The sequence below is a fragment of the Cladophialophora bantiana genome (genome assembly GCF_000835475.1).
Source record: "Cladophialophora bantiana CBS 173.52 unplaced genomic scaffold supercont1.3, whole genome shotgun sequence".
Taxonomy (NCBI): Eukaryota; Fungi; Ascomycota; class Eurotiomycetes; order Chaetothyriales; family Herpotrichiellaceae; genus Cladophialophora; species Cladophialophora bantiana.
The window spans coordinates 1,907,379-1,929,973 of NW_015971577.1; the positions used below are offsets into that span (position 1 = coordinate 1,907,379).

The window sequence follows — 22,595 nt, forward strand, 5'->3', positions numbered from 1 at the left end:
CCAGACATCACTTGGCCTGCTTGGGATGGGACTTACAGTCTCTGCATTTGAGCTGAAAGACTCTTGTCCCGTTACTGTCCCCGACGAATGCGTGGCTTCCATGCCTGCATATCAATGGACGCCTCCCACGGCTTGACGAGCCTGACGAACTCAGCACATGACAAAAGATCGAGCCTCTCTTCTTGCAGTTGCCGAGAAAGCGCGCGGCCCAGTATTGATTGAAGGGCCTTATCGAGGGTTAGTTTTCAACAGCCCAGCCCCCTTCAAGAAACCCAACCTTCTCCCCACTCCAGTCTAGGTCGTTGCCAGGTTGCCGCTCTGCGTGGTATTCCATTTGATTGAAGCATTCACATCTTCAACCGAGATTTGTGCCTTTAAAGACGAAAGCAAACTGGGTTAGCAACCTAGTTTAAGCCTTGCCTGTACCTGCAAAGTACCTGCAAGTCCGTCTTGTTGCAGTCGAGCCTTGACTTGAGGACCCCAGTTCGCAGGACCATGGCGCCGTCTCCTAAGCGGACTGAGGCAATCCCATCCCTCACTGGGCCAGCAGCTAGTCCCGTTGAGGCACAGGGGGATGTCGTACACACACAGCCTGGAGAGAAGATCGAGGAAAACAACATCGTTGGTCAAGTGCCAGTCAAGGCGCAGGACAAGCAGCTGACATTTCCAGAACGAGAAAGCTGACGACCAAAACCATGATCAATCTGAAGACAAAGCCACCGGAGCCGCCCCGGATACAGCTACCACAGCCTCTCCCATATTTCTCGAGATTCGAGCTTTGCAAGAGAGGCTTAGTCAGTTGCGACAGCAGGCGATACGCGAGCAAAGTGTCAACGGCCAGCACTTCGCGGATGATGAAGGAACGGAGGCCCCGGGTGCCTCCGGAGAGAAACGATTCCGAAAGCAGATGAGGGCTCGTTCGGCGAAGAATGGGAAAAAGACATGGAAGAACACGCTGAAAAAACTGCAGGTTCTCGAACCAAATATGCCTACACCGGACCCTTTATGCACTCCTTTTCAACTGATTACGGCGTAGAGGATCAGGCAAATGCGCCATCTTTGATTTTGCGACCATGGACGAATATTTCGCATGGACGCTATCGGACTACGGGAAGTATCGAAGAGATGATACGATGCTGATGCCACATCGTGCTATCCGCCCGCTAACCTCACTTCGACCAATATACTCTCGCAAACTCGGGCCTCTTAACCGGTGCGATACGTCTGACAGCGAAGAGTGGAGTGATGGTTCAACCCGCTCAAGGAACTTCGACTACTTTCGTGCGAGGCTGAGCGGTGACTTCGAGTGGGAGCTCGACCGGCTTAATGCCCAGAGATCGAGATATCTGAAACACAAAGAGACAAAAAGCAGCTCAGTACAAACAAGAACAATTGAGAGAGGACGCGAAAATGATACAGGAAGCGATGGCACAACGTAAAATTCCTAGCGATGACGGTACTTTGGCGTCCGACTATACCACCCCAGGGGGGATGTTGGGTAACTCTGAATCGAGTCGACTGGGAAGCGTTCGGAGCTCTACGTTTCTTTCAATAATCGCCTTTTGCTATCGACATTCTCATCGAGGAGCCAAAGATTTCAGCCAATCCTTGGAGAATTTCAAAGAGTAGCATCCTGACTTCTAAGGCACAGGATACATCTGCGATCAATCTAGTGTAATGGGAGAAGTTGGAAGTGGTGGATAGCGTTATGATTGGCTGGGGCGCCGACCCTAGACTATGGTTCTTCTTATATAGTTCTGGGGGACTATCTTTCATACAATACACAAGCAACCAAGTTACCAACAGAGAGGACTTCCCCTAGTTGAGTGTGCGCGTTGAGAAGAGACTATACCCACCGCCGTACGAGTTGATGCCCATGGCTAGTAGCCTCGCCCCAGTTCACTAGAAGGGGGCCAAGGACCTCTACCTGAACGGATCAGACTCCATTCAAAGGAGCTCATCATGATTCTTTCCCGTATTCATGGATCCAAATTGATCACTGACCAAGAGGAGCAAGGTGAAAACACCCCGCTTGTCTTGCTCCGACCATTCAAAATGCTGAGATATTATGATAAGGAAATACGAGAGTGGCATTTGAAGTTGCTACGTGATCACGAAACAGCGAAACTCGACACCGAGGGTCTGTATACGACAACAGGACCTCCCGATCCTGATGAGGCCGTAAAGGCTGCTGAGGGGCAACAATCGTCAGACCCACGATCGATGGGGAAAGATAAGTCGGGGGTGGACGACCCGGACGGCTACAGCACGTCCACCACTGCTCTAGAGTATCTCGCTTGCTTGCTGGAATTCATGGACAAGTATCTCTCCTCGAAGCACGCCTACTTGAACAGTGTCGGATGTGACAGGATCTCCTTCTCGGACATTTGGCATCTGTTCAAACCTGGAGACATCGTCGCCTCCAACCATGGCAAGCAGGCCTACCTCGTCGCCAACATTTCCACGCCTCCGCATAAGGGGGCCAATCGTTGGTTTTTCTATACCAGAGAAAAGGACGATGAGGAGTCTTGTTTCCTGTGTCTACATTTACCACGATGGGAGGCAGCTTGGACCGGTCCTAGAGAAAATCACGATCAGAAGATTTGATGGCGAGAGACCCTTAACCACCCTCTAAATCCTCCCTCTCCTCCTCTATGTTGCGAGAAATTTAAGGGGACCCACCCAGATGGCCGAGTCTCAGGCGGAGACTGGCGTGGCTCGGTTGCGAGAAAGCCTCATTGAGCGTGGCAGGAAGTTTGTCGAGGTAGCTGGAGTCAAGCACAGGTATTATGCAGGCCTGACTGTCGACACCAGAGACGAGATCGAGAGCCAGGTCGTCATCGATTTCGAGGAGGCCTTGGGATCCGAAAAGAACAAGAAGTGGTTGCCAGAAATTACGCCACTCGTAGATCTAGCAGCTGACCTCACAGAAAACCGGGATTCCAGTAGCTGCACTGCGGAGTGTTGCTGGCAAGAAAACGTCCACAACGATTCCTATGTTGAAAACCATCGCTGTAAGAAATTCATCAGTGACATGATGGACGAGATCGAAGACAATCCACGCAAAATGCCTTCCGGAGCCATCTATCCCCGGCCTTTGGAAGATACCAAGACGGATGAAAACAAGCTAGAAGGACGAAGAGCTACTTATAATGTCGTATCGAGTCTTCGGATTTGCTTTGCGGGACCGGACGTGGGGTGAGTAAATATACAGCAATAGGTTCTGCGCCTGGACACTCGCAAACTAACATTGTACATAGCACAGCTGGACCTATCGAACCTTACCCCGGTCAAACACTTCTGCTGTCAAAGACGATATTAATGAAGACGATGACCTGGATGATGACGAATCGGACAAGACTGCCTTCGGACGCCTTGTACTGCCCCGGGGCCACAAGAAGATGGTTCTTTCGCTGATCGCACAGCACTTCCGAAATAAGGAGGCCCAGCAGGACAAAGATGAGCAGGACGACATTGTGCGTGGAAAAGGTACATTCCTGGGACATGGTGACTCTCTTGTCTCTATTGCTAAACTTTCATCAGGAAAGGGCTTAATCATCCTTCTCCATGGTGCCCCAGGAGTGGGAAAGACAACAACTGCTGGTAAGAGATCTTTGTTTGTCGACATGCTTTGACAGCACAGTGGCCTGGTGACATATTTACATGTTTGTGACTTTTGAATCAAGTGTGCATGTAGCTCACCAGTTCGTGGCGGTTTCCAGAGGGAGTTGCTGAGAGATTCAGGAAGCCACTTTTCCAAATCACCTGTGGTAAGAGAGACATGAACTTGCGACTTCCACCTCGAGACAACGTCAAGCCGAGCTAATCAGGTTTTTCTACGTCCAGGTGACCTTGGTTCGAATGCCGAACAGGTAGAAACTGCGTTGCAAACGAATTTGGCCCTTGCCAAACCGATGGGGTTGCATCCTCCTTCTCGATGAAGCGGATTTCTTCCTCGCGGAGAGACGGCACCAGAACTTCACTCGAATTGGACTTGTAGCAGGTGAGTGGTCCTCGCCTCCTTTGATGCCTCTTCGAGTGTATGAAATTGGACACCGATGGGAACAGCAAACGAGTCTTGTCACCCTAGACGAAGGCTAATTCGCTCATCTTGCCGTTCTGTCTTTCTTCGAGTGCTGGAATATTACGCAGGAATTCTCTTCTTGACTACGAATCGGTTCGTCTTGTCGGACCCCTGAGACGCGTTTTCTCGAAACAGTTCTAACACCCCATAGAATTGGCGACTTCGACGAGGCTTTTGCCTCCCGAATTCACATGAACCTCCACTATCCACCACAGAACAGCATATCTACCATCAAAGTGGTCAAATTAAACTTGGACTTAATTGAAGGAAGGTACGAAAAGAAAGAGAGAAAAAAACCAAGATCGAGGAGTTTGAAATTCTCAAAAAAGTCGGCGAGTACTTCCGCCAGATGGAACGGACGCCTGATCCGCAATGCATGCCAGACGGCACTTGCCCTTGCCGAATTTGACGCCCAGCCTTCGAACAAGAAGTATGACCTGAGGGCACAATACGGTACCAACGTCGTTCTAAGAGCGTCGCACCTGGAAGTCCTCTCCAAAGCATACCTTGAGTTTATGCGGTACCTCAAGGAGGTTCACGGTGCTGATGCAGACACCCGCGCCAAGGAGTCGGGACTTCGGGCCCTCGAGTCCGTCATTGCAGCTATCAATATGGGCAAAGGCAGGAGAGGCAAGTCTTTGGAAAGAGATGGCGACAACGACAGCCGTCATCTTGACAATTTCCGTCTCAAGAGACGTCTGCAGACCCAGACGCCGGGGTCCTCGTCCTTACAACCGGAAGAGAGTCAGTAGACAGGCTCGAAACCTACAGCTGAATGGATTGTTAGTCTGTCTTTGCTAAATGATGAATCCGGGTAAATTGATTATTCAAGTCGTGCTACAATACCAGTTTTCTCTGCCACCAAATTCACGCTCCAACACGCAGTATTTCCGCCGCAAGCATCACAGGTTTTGTCAGGGCCCATCCTTCCCCGGATCCCCGCCACATGGTCCGGCTGCGTCCAGCTCTGGTGTTTTCGTCACCTCTCCTGGTGTTTTTAGGCAGTCGACGTTGAAAGAACGGAACGATTATGATTTTTGTCACTCCCCAGACTGTTTGCAAACTCTTCTGAACTTGGGTTGCAGAGTTTGACGACGACAATGTTCGAGGCATCCTTGAACCGTACTTGAGGCGTCCGTTCCTGAGCTGCATAGGTCGCCATCCGCGCGAACTAGTTCCAGCGTTGCCTTACGGATGACTTGTGTGTCCCTTGTTTGCGGTTGGCAATTGGGGATCTGCCACAACTTGTTGGTTAGGTTTCGGAACCCAAAAGGGTTGAGAGGCCGGACTCAAAACTGTCACTCCATCTAAGCTGATTCCCGGCGTCCTTGACGCTGACTTTTTTCTGATCGTGATTTCCAGTTTCGAAGAATTATGGTTCTGTGAAATGTCCAACCACTGATCAAAATACACCCTCGTAGAAGAGGGGACCTTGTCTGTAAGCCGACCATTCTGTAATTGTGAGGATGTCGGGCTTGAGTCCCGTAGACCCTTAGTATCTCCCTCGCTTGCCTTGGTTGCTACTGCTGGCTGCAGTCAATAGGAGTGCCGAGCACGAGCCTGACCCGGGTCGGCAGCTGAACTTGACCCAGCCTCAGCGCAGATTCTCATCAGGGGCAGGAGGCGAGAATCGAGAATCATGGCGCGGAACCAGGAGACAGGAAGGACTCGGTAGTCCGTACCCAGTACATCTCTTCGAGAGGACCCAGCTGGCCCACCACGCCTCATACTGGGCTACGCTGTCAACTGATCTGAGATGTCGATATGGTCTGTTTGAGACAGCTGACACAGCTATTAATAGACAGTGCTTGAGCGCGTTTGTCGGGCTGGTCGGGACAAAAACACGCCGCTGTAGAATCACGTGTTATACTTTGTGCTTGCGGGTAAAGCGGTGATGCGGCGTCTGCTATTTGGAGACATCTCACTTTGTGTTCGACACAAAATTTTTCCCCGCATCGACTACCATTGCTAAAATTTAGGCAACTCACAATGCCTGGCTACCGATCTCGCAGAGGAGGCAGACCTGTTTCAAAGGGCCGCGCAAGCAAAAAAGGCCCCGTGGCTGAGAAGCGCGATGTCTTCAAGGGTTCCCGACTGAAAGAAACCGAGTGAGTGGCTTGTGAGCACAATTGGTGGAGTTGTGGTCCACTGATGCTGTTAGAGATGATGCGTCGCAAGATGACGCTAGAAGCGAGGAGGACGCCTTGATTGCCGCCGAGGAAGATCAGTCCGAAGAAGACAAACGGGAACTTCAGTCTGCGAGTGAGGATGAAGCTCCTGCCTCGAATCCCTATGTCCTATTATTGCAATCGCTCAGCGCGGGGAGAGTGAATTCCGAACCTCCGACGAAGAGAAGAAAGCTCTTACGCAGCGAAAGGAGTGAGGAGCGCACAGCGAACAGGGCTGTGACGGATGGGGAACGATTTGAATACCGCAGCGCTCAGGAGGACCCATACGAGCAACCTTTGGAACTTCAAGAGGAAGTGGAAGCCGACGAAGAGCATGAAAATGGCCATGTGGCCGACGTTGATTCGGAAAATGAAGAAACTTTATTGCGAGATCCGTTCGAGAAGCATTACAAGGCAATTTTGGAACAAGATTTCAAAGACGCAGTTAGCCTGGTGGACCAGAAGCAATGGTTGACCACTTCGTCCACCTTGGATTCCGGTATTCGCAGTACAGCTCTCTTCACAAAGGAGAATCCAGTCAAATTTAACGGGCTGAAATCGCCAAAAGATGCTCATCTAAAGCGCCGGCTGGTCGATGGTGGGAGCAAAGTCATCTCTGGTCTGTCTTCGGACGAGAAGAACGTCGCTGGACTCGTGTTCAACTACATCGACATTATCAATGGCGGCCGGAACGTTAGGAATTCAATGCGTTTGCGCGATCTATGCTGCTTGCATGCCCTTAACCACATCTTCAAGACCAGGGATCGCGTCCTCAAAAACAATGCGAAACTAAGCTCACTATCTAACGCCGAGGCTCTCGACCTCCGCGATCAAGGGTTCACTCGGCCCAAAGTTCTCATCGTGGTACCTACGAAGCAGGCATGTGTGCGATTCGTCGAAAGCATTGTCAAGATCAGCGAACCTGATCAGCAAGAAAACAAAGCACGGTTCATGGAAACATTTTCCCACGAAGACGGGGACGAATGGCAAGATAAACCGGAGGACTTTAGACAACTCTTCGGGGGGAACCACGAAGAAGATTTTCGGATCGGATTGAAATTCACCAGGAAGACGATCAAATATTTCTCTGGGTTCTACAACTCGGACATCATTATCGGCTCCCCTCTTGGCTTGATGCGTACGATTACCACGGGTAAGGGTAAGGACAAGAAGAAACCCCACGATGCAGATTTCCTGTCTTCCATCGAGCTCGTCATCATGGACCACGCAAACGCCCTACAAATGCAGAACTGGCAACACGTCGACTACGTCTTCTCCCAACTCAATCTTCTCCCCAAGGATTCACATGGCTGCGACTTCTCCCGCGTCCGCCACTGGTATCTCGACGGGCAGGCTAAATATCTGCGCCAAACCATCGTACTGTCCGACTATCTGACCCCTGAAATCAACGCCTTAGCCTCGACCTATCTACACAATGTCGCTGGACGACTGAAGCTCGTCCCAACCTATCCTGGGGCAATGCTCTCCATTTCCTCCCTTGCGCTGCCTTTCACGTCGAGCGTCCCTCAAACCTTCCTGCGTATCTCCTCGCCCAACCCCTTGTCCGACTCGGATGCCCGCTTTAAATTCTTCGCGACCACGATCCTTCCCCCACTCGTCCGTGACGCGCGTCATCAACGTGGCATTCTGCTCTTCATTCCGACTTACGCCGACTTCGCCCGTTTGCGCAACTACCTCTCAACATCCTCCGACACAATGGCTCTGTCCTTCGGAAGTGTCTCGGAATACACCCCTGTAAAGGAGGTGATGCGTGCGCGCTCGCACTTCCTCTCCGGCCGCCATGCCTTGCTTCTCTATTCGGAACGAGCGCATCACCATTTCCGGTACCGGATCAAGGGCGTGAGGAAGGTTCTCTGGTACGGGGTTCCCGAAAATCCCATCTTTTGGACCGAGATCATCGCGCTCTTGGGGCTCGCAACTGACAAAAAGGATGGAGACGTCCGCGCTGCCAAGGGCGGAGCGAAGGGGGTGATCAGAGTACTGTTCACAAAGTGGGATGTGTTGAAGCTGGAGAGGATTGTTGGGACGGAGAGGGTGGGGAGGTTGATCAATGACCACGGGGGAGATGTGTTTGATTTTGTATAGGTTCTATGTAGTCGCCTCAAGAAGTGGGAAGGTCCTTCGGTTTCAAGGCATGCTTGAACGATATCTTCCTGCCGAGCATGAGATACGGGGCCCAAAAAGCCAAACTCTCTATGCGTCTTTGCTTTCTTCCAAAGACTGGTGCCAGTTACTGTCCCTCAAAGCCCATTGCACAGCGGCTCTAACATCATCCACAATGGCCGCGGGCTCCCACGTCGGCCGATGGCCGTCTTGGTCTTTATATACCCCAGTTCTCGTCAACAGGCTGACCCAGTTGATTCCGTCAGCCGACTCGTAGGTATTTGCGCCGCGAATGTCGCTTTCCGGGTTATCCCCGACCATGTAGACCCTTTTCAACTTGGTCGGGTGGTGTTTTCCCAACAGGGAGTCGCGGTGTCGCATCAGCTGCTTCTCCGCGAAAGAGTATGTTGTCCTGTAGGGTTTGCCGATGACGCGCTTGTACAGTTTCGGAGGCTTGTGGTGGTTCTTGTTGTAGGTGACGGCACGCCAGAGGCCCTCGAGGGCCTCTCGGAACCCGCCCTGGCCCAGGCGTGACAAGTGGTAGTCAGCCGCCCAGAGTAGGTCCGGGTTCGAGAAATACAGCGTCGGCTGTCCGTCCTGGAGAAAGCCGCTGTTGGGCAGGGACAGGTCGCCGTTCTTGGATGAAAATGTGCCCATGATGCCCTCGCGGGAAAGCATCACATCGAGGATGACCTGCATGTCTAAACCCCAGTCGCGCGGGTCGTTGTAAACGAACACCGCTTCGATTTTCAGACTGTCTTCCGGAGATGTCGGGTGAATGGGTTTTGGGAGCGGACGTGCAAACGAGGCATAGTAGTCGCGCTGAAAGGGCTTGCTGAACGGCCAGATCTCTGGGTGTGCTGTGTATATATCCCCGGGCGTCACGACATTTGTAAAGCCATACATCTCAGCGACGTCCCTGCAGCGTCCGTACTCGCCTCCAACCACCATGATGCACTTGTGTCGCAGACTGTCTTCTCCATGAATCAGCTCGGCAAATGGAGTGTGCGACTGTATAAAGTTGGAGGTCTCGAGCGGTACAGAGAGGGTGGAGGAGAGGTCTTTGACTCGTTCCGACTCATGCTTCCCACCGCCATTGGTGAGGAGCATGAACGGGATGCGATTGCGCTGGAGGAATTTGAGCGTCGACGAGGCATGGGGGATCGGTTTGGAGCTCCGAACGAGGACACCGTCGATGCTATCGAGGCCACGGTCAGAGCGGCAGTCAGAGATGGCGTGTGCCTATCCTTACTCAAAAGCGAACGCAAAGTCTGGAACCTTTTCGCTACTGCCATCACTTTGGAATGAACGTCTCTGGGAATTGAGCGATGGGCAGCACAGTTTCTGGTGACATCCTTGCCGGGCGAACAGGATCGGGCGACTCAAGGACCTCGACGTGAGGCCCGAGCAACGCACCCGCATCCTCAACAATGGTCATCGTCTTTCCTCCAGTGGGTAGGCTGGGTGCAGGAAGGGTATCATTTGGATGTGTGCCGGGGTGGGCAACGTGGGGCGGGAGAATGACCGCCCTGGCGCCCCATCGCGGTAAGCTCGAGCGAGATGCGAAAAAGGCTGGGTGCAAATGCGTGCAAATGCGTGCAAATTCGTGCCGACCCGAATGACGCGTCACAGCGAAGTCTCTCGTACCGCCCAGGGCCGGTTGCCGATTAGCATTACGATTCGACCGAGTGAGCCACCAAAGCTGTTCCTGCAGGGGAAAAACAGGACTTAATGTCTCGTCCGAAAGATCCTACGCGGTCAAGCCTTGGATAATATATTGCGAATACTGCAATTCCTAGCTGCAGCCTAATCTTCCACGGTTGTGAGATAATAGACCGGAATTGGGGCGAACACCCTACATCCCCACGCACCATTACGGCCCATTAACCTGAACAGGGAGTTGTACAGGGGACTCTGCCATGGATTTATAGTGAGGGATCAAAAGAAGGATGACACGTCTAAGGACTAACAAGGAGGTTCGGAAGGATCTCCTCGCTGAGGGAGTGAAGGCGGTACGCACCAGAACTTGGGTCTGACAGTGGCAGACACAGACGATGCTGTGACACAACATTGCGCAACCGGTTCACGCTCCTTGCCTTCCGCCTGGCCGTAGTTCTCCTAGTTCCAATTGATACGGCACGAAGTTCCCGGCTGGTCTAGGGAGGCACGTGAAACCACCTTGCGAGCATAAGATACGCGCCTCGCTCTCGGTTGCAATTGTTTCAGGCTGCTGTTATTTTTATATCGCTGTACACATGAGAGATATTGCTCCCGCCTCGACATCTGATCCATTGATAGTCGTGTTAGAATGAAGGTATGGGCGGCTTGTATGGAAGGATTTCCGACACCAGGATAGTGACGACTTATGCTGAGAAGTGTCAATGATGTTAAGCACCTTCTTCGTCTCCCGAGACCCTGTTTGCTTTGGGCTGCAGATAAAAGGAGAGATCAGGAAGAAAGAGGAGACAACCCGCTGAAGGCGGTCCATCAAGATCTTAAGATGGTTTCCGAGGGAATGCCTTCCGTGCAACATCAGGCATTGTGACTGATTCTGGCCTCGCAGGATGTGAGAAGCATAAAAATTCTGCAGGTTGCAACACAGTGGAATGATACGTCACAGGCAGTGCTAAAGACTGAGATGTGGTTCCTTGATGTTGAGTGGTTTGACGATGCACGAGAGGAACCCACAATTTGTCCGAAACATATCCACTGAGATACGAGGTCATCGGGGAGGTTATGCAGGGAAACCATACCAGTACACGAGAAGCTATTCTTGTCTTCAGAAGCTCAACTTCGGGTGAGAATGCGACTCAACGCTAAGCCTCATCCAAGTGGAACGACATCATCCAATAGTCGCTCATCCGACTATACAGCCTTGCACAATTCTGGCTTGTGCAAGAGAGGTGGTAGGGATGCCCACGTGTGCTCCGAAGTGGTCAACCAGGCTGACTATCAAGGGGCACCTCCTGTATCGGCCGTGAGCTTGCGTCCTAAGCCTCTCTGGCCTGGGATGATGATGGATGCGACACAGAGATCTGCTCTGCAGATACGCCTATTCATTGCCCACAGATCTCGCGGCACATCTCAGAAGCTAGCCGAGACTTGAGATTCTGGGTCCTCGGTATGGAGTACAGGGAGCTGAGTCGAGGACCTTGGTTGTATTTGGTACTTCGGTACGTGTACAAGTATACTTGGTATGTCCTTGATAGGTAGCGTTATTGAGGGCAGGGGTTGTTATGAGGTGATCATGGCGCGTGAGCGGATTTAATCGAAGCGAGGGGCGCATAAATGCGTTTATACCGAGTATGGATTGGCTGGAACGGAAGATGAGATGGAGAGACGTCGAGACAAAGGCGGGTCCCACCAGCACGCCAAGCCGGAAAAACGAGAAGGCGAAGGCAAAAAAGGAGGCCGCCATTCCCGAATGGGACAATGTGACCAGCGGGTCGCTGAAGCCACAGCTACTTTCAACCTCCAACCAACATCCCAGTTTTCCAGTTGCCCAATTTTTCCCTTCAGCAGCCCGCTTCTCAGCTCCTGGCCCTCTGCCATTGCCATGCCCAACGTCTGGCAGGCGCTCTCGGCGCGCTCTGTTTGCTTCCCTGAACCCTGCGTCAGTGCGCAGATATGGGCACATGCACAAATTCATCGATACACGTCGTCGCCCAGGGCGCACTGCCCTAGTCACAGGCACCTGCACACCACCAGCATCATCCTAAAGATAACAGCCAGGGGATTGCCCTCGCTAAGTTCGCGAATCGCTTATGTTTCCGGCCTAGCATTCTGTTCTCTGGTAAGCTATTAGATCAGGATCACCATTGTCTCTTTTGGGATGAAAAGTAATACATATTTCGCCTGTGGGTATCATGATGACACATGCATAGTGAACAGAATCCCATTTACGACTTGTATCCGCCTTATCGACAGTATGACGAAGGTGTCATGGGTTGTGGCAGGGGAGGCCCTTGCTCATATTCTATATGCAAACGTTAAGTCCTCCCCGTCATATATCGCGATGGAGCGATTGGGCCGCAGTGGCCCTTGCAAAAAGAGCGGTATATGAGTGATATCCGCTTTTATCCCGGCTCGCCAACAATTATTCCCTGTCGAAACTCCATACCTACAAGTTGGTTATTCTGCCTTTCACCTCTCTGTTTCCAGCCCTATGGATCACTTTGCCGTCTACACCCTGGACTTTGACACTACTGCTCAACCCCGAGAAGGCATCGCCACAATGCCTATTTCAGTCAATACGATTATTTCACTGTCTCATAGTACCGTGACCTGGATTCACACAAGTTTCGTCGCCTGACTGCCATTTTATTCTTATGGCCAGGGCAGGAATACTCAATCGTCAGCAGGTTTGGCATGGATAGCAACTGCTGTATTGGTACATCCGGATGCCAACGAATGCACCAGGTATGTGGAATCTGGAATCCTCAGCGTGGGTCGTTGCGGCCTGTTCCTGGACCCCTCAAGTTCCCCCCGTCGCAAAACCTGTCCCCAGTGTTTCTCACGGTGCATGAGACTCGTACGGGCTGGCAGCAAACTTCTATGGCAATGCTTACCATGTCTCATATGTCTCCCCACTTGCTGGATTGTGTGACGAGTGCCACGCTGGTCGATCCAGGTATCCTCCGATCGAACTCATGCGGTCACAATCTTCCTCATCATCTCCGTTTCGGTCCCTCCTGTTGGTCATGGAGCACATGGTGTGTGGTAGGCTGACCTGCGATGGGGAGATTCTCGATTCTTCTCCCTCGCCCTCTCCTTGCTGCGCTTCTTTTTACACCTTCTTTCTATTCCTTCATGACTTGATGTACGCCAGTCACTCGCTACTATTAGTTGCCACACTCGCTTTCACGGTTACCGTTGTCGTAACTTAGTCCTTCGTTTGTTTCCCTGTCTACAACATGTTTTTTAATACTCTCGCTTGGGCCGCTTTAGTCTTTTTGTCGAGTTGCAGGGCTCTCAGATATGATCCAGCTTTCCTTCAATACAATCTCAATCAGAATAAAACAGCAGAGAATCCGATAGATTACTGGGGAGAATGGACCGACCATCAGTATCATCCTTCGCCGTCGAACTGGCGGTTTCCGTTCTATACGCTCTTTCTCGACAGATTTGTCAATGGCGACCCCACCAACGACAATATAAATGGAACAGCATATGAACATGACCTGAATTCCAACCAGATGCGCCACGGAGGCGATCTGCAGGGCCTTGTCGACACGCTGGACTACCTCCATGGTATGGGCGTCAAGGTTTGACCGCTTTTTCACAACTCGTAGGACTGGGCTAATCAATGCAGGGATTGTATATTGCCGGTTCTCCCTTCATAAACACTCCATGGGGCTATGATCAATACTCACCGCTCGACCTCTCTGTCCTCGACCAGCACTTCGGGACCATCGCCATGTGGCGAGCTGCCATACAAGAGATCCATGCCCGCGGTATGTACGTTATCCTGGACAATACTTTCGCTACCCTGGGGGATCTCATCGGATTTGACGGTTACCTCAATACCACGACGCCTTTTACGCTCGCAGAGCATCAAGTCCAGTGGAAGTCATCTCGCCAATACCATGACTTTCACTTCGGAAATAGCTACAACAAGACATGTCAATACCCAAAATTCTGGCTGGAGACGGGATACCCCGTTGGCGAAGACGTCACGAGCCAAATGACCGGCTGCTATGACAGCGAGTTTGACCAGTATGGCGATACAGAGGCGTTTGGTGTCTTCCCAGACTGGCGCCGCGAGTTATCAAAATTTGCATCTGTTCAAGATCGTCTGCGTGAATGGCACCAGCCTGTCCGCCAGAAGCTGGAGAACTTTTATTGTATGATGATTGCGCAGCTTGACATCGACGGTTATCGATATGATAAGGCTACACAATCCACAGTTGACGCCATGGGCTACATGAACGATGCAATGCGGCGATGCGCTCGACGATTCGGAAAAGACAATTTCTTCACCCCGGGTGAGATTACTGGTGGAAACGTCTTCGGGTCGATTTTCCTGGGTCGTGGGAGGCAGCCTGACATGCTGCCCGAGAATCTGACGATGGCAGCCACAATGACTAACTATTCTGCCGACAAATATTTCCTGAGAGACCCCGAACATGGTGCCCTCGATGCTGCTGCCTTCCATTACACAGTATATCGTACTCTGACGCGCTTCTTGGGTATGGATGGTAACCTCGAAGCTGGTTACGATGCTCCCCGGAACTTCGTTGACATGTGGAATACCTTTCTGCTCACGAATGACTTTGTCAATCCCAATACCGGGAAAGTCGATCCTAGGCACATGTACGGCGTTACGAATCAGGATGTCTTTCGGTGGCCAGCCATCACCAATGGTATTCATCGCCAACTGTTGGGCCATTTCATAACCACGATCCATATGCCTGGGGCTCCATTGCTGCTATGGGGTGAGGAGCAAGCATTCTATGTACTGGACAACACGGCGTCAAACTACATTTTCGGTCGACAAGCAATGTCTTCAGCAACTGCCTGGCAAACTCATGGATGCTACAGTCTCGATTCCACACAGTTCTTCAAAATGCCGCTGAATGCATCGCGTCATGGCTGTCAAGATGATACAGTGAGCTATGACCACAGGGACCCCTCCCATCCGGTACGCAACATCATTCATCATATGAATCAACTGAGAGAACAATTTCCGGTCCTGCAGGACGGTTTCTTCCTGCAACAATTATCCAATCAGACCCAACAGATCCAATATCCTGGTTCCGGTAATGTGACCACCGAGACTGGCATGTGGTCGGTGATGCGCTCCGCCTTTCCTGGAATCCAAGATCTCAGTGATACGGGCGCGGGCAACCTTCCTGTCTGGCTGCTCTATTCGAATGCGAATGCATCGACCACGTATACCTTCGATTGCAACAACAACGATACCGATTTGAATACGACCAGTTTGATTGCTCCGTACGACGCTGGCACAATCGTCAAGAATCTGTTTCAACCTTACGATGAACAAACTCTTACGGACAGCGTCCATCGCTTGGGGATCAATGGGTCAGCGAACCCAAATGGTTGTCTAAGCAGCCTTCACATGGCCGCTTATGACTTTAGAGCTTACGTTCCGTTGGATCAATGGGTAGCGCCGAAACCGATGATAACTAAATTCGTCCCTGGCCACGACGTACGCATCGAGTCCAAAGTCAGCGCGAATGGCACAGAGTCCGTCGACATTGAGCTCCAATTCTCGGCGGAAATGAATTGTGAAAGCGTCACAAATGGCATTACCTTCAACTCCACTACTGAATTGGGAACGACTCCAACCATCGACCAAGGCAGTGTCCAATGCTCCAATCTTGAGAATGCACAAGCTCCTCCATATGTCGGCGCTATTTCATCCACCTGGTCCTGGTCGGCCACGTTGAACAACGTAGCAAATGGCATACATGCAGTTTCAGTCCACAACGTATCATCCCAGGCCGGAGAACCAACCAACGCCATTGATCGTTTCCTGTTCCGGATCGGGCAAAGACACAATCCAATCGTATTCACAAGAACCGCGAACTACTCGTCAAGTCTTCTCAGTAAGAGCGAGAATGGATCCTTGATCATCTCACATGCGGCGGCTGGGGCAGACAAATGGCGATATTCTACAAACTGGGGATCGTCTTTCTCAGAATGGATGTCTTACGTCGGCGGGAAAACCCAGATTGAAGAGCAGGCTTGGACTGGAACGAAATTACAGTCTTGGAAAGGCACTCACGTCCGTGTGGAGTATTTCAGCCGCCTAGCGGGTAGTAGCGATCATATCCAACAGGGCGATCTCGGCTTCAGTACACCCCGGCGGTTTCCCCATCTTTTCTTGAACGGGCCTTATAACCAGTACGGATACGATGCTGGCCTCGACAATGAAATGAAACTCATAGGCAACTCAACTTGGGCTCATCATTTCATGACCGAATGGAGTTTGAAGGGTGCCCTAGCCCAAATCAACGTCTGGGGTCTCAATCCCGACGGCAAACCTGACCAGACAATTGTGATGGGCGATGCCGATGGAGACTCTGTCCTCGATCGTCTCCCACCGTCGTCACTCGCTGCAGTCGTTCTGAACATTACTCAGCCGCCTCCAAAGCCACATCTCGGATGGCGGATCGTCATAGATGATGGTAGTTTGCATTTCAAGCTCCTGCCATCCGGTAGTATGTGGACTCAGCTTATCCTCTACGTGCTCCTCTGGGTCGTCCCCATCATGACGGCTGCCTTTGGCGTGTGGTCATTTATGCAGTCGTTTTACCAAATCAAGTTTAATGAGATTGGCATATCAGAGAAGACTGGCCTGATCCCAGCGGTCTTCAGGAGACAGTTCAAAAAGCTAGTTGACGAGGAAGCGTCCCCGGGCATTCTGACGAAAATTTCCCGTAAACCAAAGTTTCTGCAACAGTCAGACACCGTCATCGACCAGCAGAAAAGACGCACAGTTCTGATCGCAACAATGGAGTACGACATCGAAGATTGGGGTATCAAGATCAAGATTGGGGGTCTCGGTGTCATGGCACAGCTAATGGGTAAGAATCTAGGTCATCAAGACCTGATCTGGGTTGTGCCATGTGTTGGAGGCGTCGACTATCCAGAAGGCAAGAGAGCGGATCCGATGACGGTGACAGTCCTCGGCAAGCCATATGAAGTCCAAATCCAGTGCCATGTTCTGCGTAACATCACTTACGTCCTTCTCGACGCACCTGTATTCAGACAGCAGACGAAGGCCGAACCTTATCCCCCTCGAATGGACGACCTTTCTTCGGCCATTTACTATTCAGCATGGAATCAATGCATTGCCCAGGCCCTCAATCGGTTCCCTGTAGACCTTTATCACATCAACGACTACCATGGCTCGGTCGCTCCACTATACCTCCTCCCAAGAACCATCCCCGCCTGCTTGTCCCTGCACAATGCCGAGTTTCAGGGACTGTGGCCGATGCGGACAAAGCAGGAACGGGATGAGGTGTGCTCCGTCTTCAACTTGTCTTCTGAGCTTGTACAGCGCTACGTCCAGTTTGGCGAAGTATTCAATCTTCTCCACGCCGGAGCTTCATATTTGAGGATCCATCAGCAAGGATTCGGAGCAGTTGGTGTATCCAAGAAATATGGAAAGCGATCATATGCCCGATACCCCATCTTCTGGGGACTAAAGAAGGTCGGGAAATTGCCTAATCCCGACCCATCCGACACGGGCGAGTGGGACAAAAAGCTTCCCAATGAGTCCGATATCCAGATCGACCCAGAATTCGAAGCTGCACGCCCTGAACTGAAGCGTCGGGCTCAAGAATGGGCTGGCCTGGAGCAAAATCCCGATGCCGAGCTGTTTGTTTTCGTCGGCCGTTGGTCCATGCAAAAAGGTGTCGATCTGATTGCAGACGTGTTCCCGTCGATTTTAGAGTCCAATTCAAACGTGCAGCTCATCACCATCGGACCTGTCATTGATCTGTACGGCAAATTCGCTGCACTGAAATTGGATCGAATGATGAAGCTCTATCCTGGTAGAGTCTTCTCCAAGCCTGTCTTTACGGCCCTTCCTCCATTCATCTTCTCTGGAGCTGAGTTTGCTCTGATCCCTTCGAGAGACGAACCTTTTGGACTTGTCGCGGTTGAATTTGGTCGTAAAGGAGCCTTGGGAGTAGGCGCCAGAGTTGGAGGTCTGGGGCAAATGCCGGGCTGGTGGTACACTGTTGAGTCCACCACAACGGCGCATCTGCTTCATCAGTTTAAGCAGGCCATCCATGAGGCCCTGAGCTCGAGGACGGAAATTCGTGCCCTAATGAGGGCACGATCGGCCAAACAGAGGTTTCCAGTTGCGCAATGGGTTGAAGACCTCGAAATACTGCAGTCCACAGCTATCCGTATCCACCACAAGATCGAAGCTACGAGGCGCCATAGCGCTGCAGCAGATCTTCTGGGATCCTCTGCCTGGAACACTCCTGGAGGATCTGGTGCAGCGACACCAGCTGGTTTCCACGCTCCAACATTTGGCCATTCGCGACTGTCAAGCTATACAGCCTTTCATTCTCTCACTGCTCGTCTTAAGAATCTGGGTCACAGTCGAGAACAGAGCCAGGATACCATTGCTGACCGCCCAACCTCTAGCCATTCGCGGGCGGCTTCTGGCGTGTCACGCTCAGCTTCTCTCGGGTCACGCAGAGGCCCTGGTCATGTCGACGCCCAGGATGAACACGACGAAGAAGAGCCGTATATGCCTGCAACCCTTCCGCCCGTTCCCGATATTGATGGAGACGATACTGGGCTGGGGACGGCTGCCATGCAAAATCCCAACGAAAATCCGGATGAAGACGATGAAGATATAGGTAGCGATTTCGAAGATGACGATGAGGAAGGTATTACGATACCTATCGAGAACCCCGGGCGATATCAAAGAGTACCTGTGAATGACGACTCCCCCTCCGTGCGATCAAACAATGCCTCCCGATCAGATAGAACGGTTGGACTGGAGCAAAGTCCGTTACCAAATAGTCCGAAGAAAAATGTTCACTCCTCTGAGCAAGGCACGCCTAGACCAGAATCGGGTCTTCTCATTCCACCGCCAGTCCTCACAGACAGCAATCGCATCTCGAGCAGCAAATCGCTGCTCTCCATGAACACAATAGTCGGAGAAAAAACCGACTTTCAACTACAAAAGGTCGATCCTTTCTTTACGGACAGCAACGGCGAATTTGCGAGGGCTTTCGAAAAGAAACTCGAAGACCTTAAGGGGAGCAACTCCGAGTCTACAACGTGCATTGAAGAATTCCTGATTAAGTCAGAGAAACAATGGTTTGACACCTTCCGCAATGTAAAACTCGGAAGGCATACTGCCTACTCGGGCCGCTCGAGCTTCCACACCAACCGCGATTCTCGTCCGACTTCGGCTGCACCTTCTATCTATGGGGGCAACACCGATCCTGAGTCTCAGCCCGACTCCAACAATCTTGCTGAGGAGTTTCTGCTGGGCAAGGACTACAAGCCGCCTACTGGGCTGAGGAAATGGATGCAATTGCGGATTGGAGATTGGCCAGTATATGCCTTTTTCATGGGTTTTGGGCAAATCATTGCAGCCAACTCATACCAAATCACCCTGCTGACTGGAGAGGTTGGGCAGACAGCAGACAAGCTCTACGCTGTTGCTTCCATCTATCTCGGCACGTCCGTATGCTGGTGGCTCCTCTTTAGGCGGTTTCAGTCTAGACTCTGTCTATCTTTACCATTCTTCTTCTACGGTCTGGCATTCATTCTGATCGGGACTGCTCACTATGGGTCTACGATCAGCAACCGAGGATGGATCCAAAATGTGGGAACAGGCATGTACGCCGTGGCTTCGTCATCAGGCTCCATCTTCTTTGCTCTCAACTTTGGCGACGAGGGTGGCGCCCAGGTCAAAGCTTGGGTGTTCCGAGCTTGCGTGATTCAAGGTACACAGCAAATCTATGTCGTGGCGTTGTGGTACTGGGGTGCATATCTCAATCGACGAACAGTCGACGCCCTCGTCACCACTCCCGATCCCATCTCCTCGACCTGGAAAATCACAGTTATCGCGCTTCCAATTGCTTTTGCGCTTTGGCTTATTGGCCTTCTGATGTGGTTTGGTCTACCTAGCTACTACAGACAAGCCCCCGGCAAAATGCCCAGCTTCTACAGGAGTTTACTGCGACGGAAGATTGTTCTCTGGTTCTTTGTCACAGTACTCATCCAGAATTTCTTCCTCTCGGCCCCATATGGCCGGAACTGGTCGTTCCTCTGGAGTAGCTCGCATGCCAAGACCTGGCAGGTTCTATTACTCGTTGTCCTGTTTTTCATCGGCGTCTGGGCCGGCCTTCTGTGGCTCTTTGGCGTGCTTTCCAAGTCGCACAGTTGGATACTACCCCTCTTTGCCATTGGTCTTGGTGCACCGCGCTGGGCCCAGATATGGTGGGGAACTAGCAACATAGGTCTTTATCTTCCTTGGGCCGGGGGTTACACGGCTTCAGCGCTCCTTTCACGCGCGCTGTGGCTGTGGCTTGGTACACTTGACGCCATTCAAGGCGTGGGATTGGGGATGATCCTCCTCGCAACACTGACGCGGGTGCACGTTGCATTCACCCTCGTGATGGCACAGGTACTTGGTTCAGTGGCTACTATAGTAGCTAGAGCTGTTGCACCTAACAAAATTGGTCCTGGACCTATCAGCCCCGACATCAGCGGTGAAGTGAGCAATATCTGGCAGGCCTGGTTCTGGATTGGATTGGTTGCGAATTTGAGCATCTGTGTCGGGTATTTCAAGGTAAGCGAGGACTTTTGTCTCTGTCTTTGAGTATCGATATCCCGGAGCTAACTGTGTCTTCCCGCAGTTCTACCGCAAGGAGCAACTGAGCAAGCCATAGGCGGCCAAGCTCTCGGAGTCTCATTGCATTTGTACAATTGTTTTGATCTTGATGATTCTGATGATCAATTCGGGTGAACGGATACGCGGATATCCAATCCTGTTAATACTACGATGGGATACGGTAGTGTGGTTTCAAGTCTTTTCATTCTGGAGGGCCAGTTGACTTATGGGAACCGCAAGGAGGATGAGATTTCTGGTATTATAGGAGCGCAAATAAGGGGAGTCAGCCTTGTCACGTGGGAACATCTGCTCCAAAAGGCCCTGTGCACTCCCGAATGTTGGCAATGTAGAGGGCAAATTGCTAAAATGCCAGTAGAGCTTACTTGATAGGTTAAGAAACCTAGATACAAATCTCCAACCTTTCGTACTGCAATGATGCTTTTGCAATTCCCTCGATTCCCCCACCAAAATCTAGGGTCCAAACACACACACCCTCCCGAGACTATCATGCACATATTTACGAACTAGTAGTGGGAGTGGTGTGGTCAGCATGGCATACCATAGCATTAAGATAGTCGATCAATATCCAGCGCCTCGTTTGACAAGGTAAACTCTACATCGAATCGACGGGGTCAACTAGGCGTAAAAGACTTCGAGATACAACCGAGTGTTTCACTTGGTATAAGCAGGGCGACCAAGACGGATAGCGTCGTCTTATGCTATGCAAGTCTATATATAAAGTCGACTGTTTTTTTTTTTTTTTTCTTCTGTCCTCTTCCCTTCCACTCGCTCCAGCATAATGCTTGGTGGCTAGCTTTGGGTGAAAAATGCTTGACCTGAAGCTACGTTACACGAGATGGTTCATCTCGGAACGTGAGAGAGGGAGGGCGGGGGAGAGAAGACCAGCTGATAATTGCATTAGACGTGGATGTGAAAGAAGGGGCCAAGAGATCAGGCAGAGAAGTCTTGAAGCGATGAAGAATCTCACGGCTGAACTGGCGTCGGTTTGCTGGGAGAGGGGGGAATACCTATCATGCTGCTGCTGCTGCTGCTGCATCACCAGCTCCTCCAGAGGAACCTCGCGATCTGGCCAAAGCCTTTGGCTCAATGGCTCCCTGCATTCAATGACGACGAGGCACAGCCTAATACAGGGTGTTTCTTGCCTACATCCTTCGCCAGCGCAATTTTCCGAAACGGAACACTCCTGAGCTCTTCGTCTACCAATGCAGGCTATCCTGAGTGTACGGATATCGGTGAGGAACAAGTTGTGACGAAGCCAGGTAAAGAAGCTACCAAGAAGCTAAGAGCCACGACTAAACAGAAGGCTACTTGAAGTGCTGGTGATAGAGAGCATCATGCTGGTAGAGGAGCTTTCAAGTCCAACATGACGTCCTCTTAGTCAATTGCTCATCTGGCCCAGCCTTAAAACCGATATGAAAGGAGAGGTCGCCGCCATGGGCAGAACAACGCCAGATTACTTGATCTCAATAAGCTCGTCACCCTGTCAGAAAGAAGCGGTCGGCACCTGCATGATACGAGGTATCGCAATAGGAAATGATAATAGTTATCGCTGAATTCGGAGGACAAGATGAGTGATAATTATGAGCGTTGACTCGGAGGGGTCTAGCTCTAACCATGTATGCGAGAACCGAATGCGTCGGCCTGTTCGCGCGGGTGCCAATTCAGGCTATCGACGGAAGCAACAGCACGGACACCGAACAAGTCCGTCAGCAGACACCTGTAGATTCGATGAGGTTTGCCCGAAGAATACTGAGGGCTCGCTTCTGCATGGCTCGCGCCAATGTACCTCGGCGCAAACGGCAAAAGGTCTTCATGCCCAGATCGTCCAGTAAAGAAGTCAGTAGTCCGCTAATGATAGTCCTCA

At 51.5% G+C, this 22,595-nt stretch overlaps 6 protein-coding genes across 6 annotated transcripts; 5 read left to right on the top strand and 1 right to left on the bottom strand.

Moving 5' to 3' along the window:
• Positions 1 to 495: 495 nt before the first annotated feature.
• On the top strand, positions 496 to 1,036 carry Z519_02603 (uncharacterized protein; the record flags this gene model as incomplete). The annotated part of the gene is made up of 2 exons (XM_016760359.1): positions 496 to 621; positions 671 to 1,036. 2 exons carry the CDS (start codon positions 496 to 498, stop codon positions 1,034 to 1,036), a joined length of 492 nt encoding a protein of 163 aa, XP_016623880.1.
• Positions 1,037 to 1,962: 926 nt separating this feature from the next.
• Positions 1,963 to 2,607, top strand: Z519_02604 (uncharacterized protein; the record flags this gene model as incomplete). Its single annotated transcript, XM_016760360.1, has 1 exon — positions 1,963 to 2,607. One exon carries the CDS (start codon positions 1,963 to 1,965, stop codon positions 2,605 to 2,607), a length of 645 nt encoding a protein of 214 aa, XP_016623881.1.
• Positions 2,608 to 2,686: 79 nt separating this feature from the next.
• Z519_02605 (uncharacterized protein) lies at positions 2,687 to 4,836 on the top strand (the record flags this gene model as incomplete). The annotated part of the gene is made up of 7 exons (XM_016760361.1): positions 2,687 to 3,198; positions 3,266 to 3,489; positions 3,544 to 3,603; positions 3,723 to 3,811; positions 3,877 to 4,007; positions 4,097 to 4,177; positions 4,236 to 4,836. 7 exons carry the CDS (start codon positions 2,687 to 2,689, stop codon positions 4,834 to 4,836), a joined length of 1,698 nt encoding a protein of 565 aa, XP_016623882.1.
• A 1,237-nt stretch (positions 4,837 to 6,073) lies between these two features.
• Z519_02606 (uncharacterized protein) lies at positions 6,074 to 8,358 on the top strand (the record flags this gene model as incomplete). Its single annotated transcript, XM_016760362.1, has 2 exons — positions 6,074 to 6,192; positions 6,246 to 8,358. 2 exons carry the CDS (start codon positions 6,074 to 6,076, stop codon positions 8,356 to 8,358), a joined length of 2,232 nt encoding a protein of 743 aa, XP_016623883.1.
• Positions 8,359 to 8,466: 108 nt separating this feature from the next.
• Z519_02607 (TIGR01456 family HAD hydrolase) lies at positions 8,467 to 9,798 on the bottom strand (the record flags this gene model as incomplete). The annotated part of the gene is made up of 2 exons (XM_016760363.1): positions 8,467 to 9,574; positions 9,629 to 9,798. The coding sequence occupies 2 exons, from the start codon at positions 9,796 to 9,798 to the stop codon at positions 8,467 to 8,469; spliced, it is 1,278 nt and encodes a 425-aa protein (XP_016623884.1).
• A 3,491-nt stretch (positions 9,799 to 13,289) lies between these two features.
• Z519_02608 (uncharacterized protein) lies at positions 13,290 to 20,768 on the top strand (the record flags this gene model as incomplete). The annotated part of the gene is made up of 3 exons (XM_016760364.1): positions 13,290 to 13,640; positions 13,688 to 20,668; positions 20,736 to 20,768. The coding sequence occupies 3 exons, from the start codon at positions 13,290 to 13,292 to the stop codon at positions 20,766 to 20,768; spliced, it is 7,365 nt and encodes a 2,454-aa protein (XP_016623885.1).
• Between the last annotated feature and the right edge of the window lie 1,827 nt (positions 20,769 to 22,595).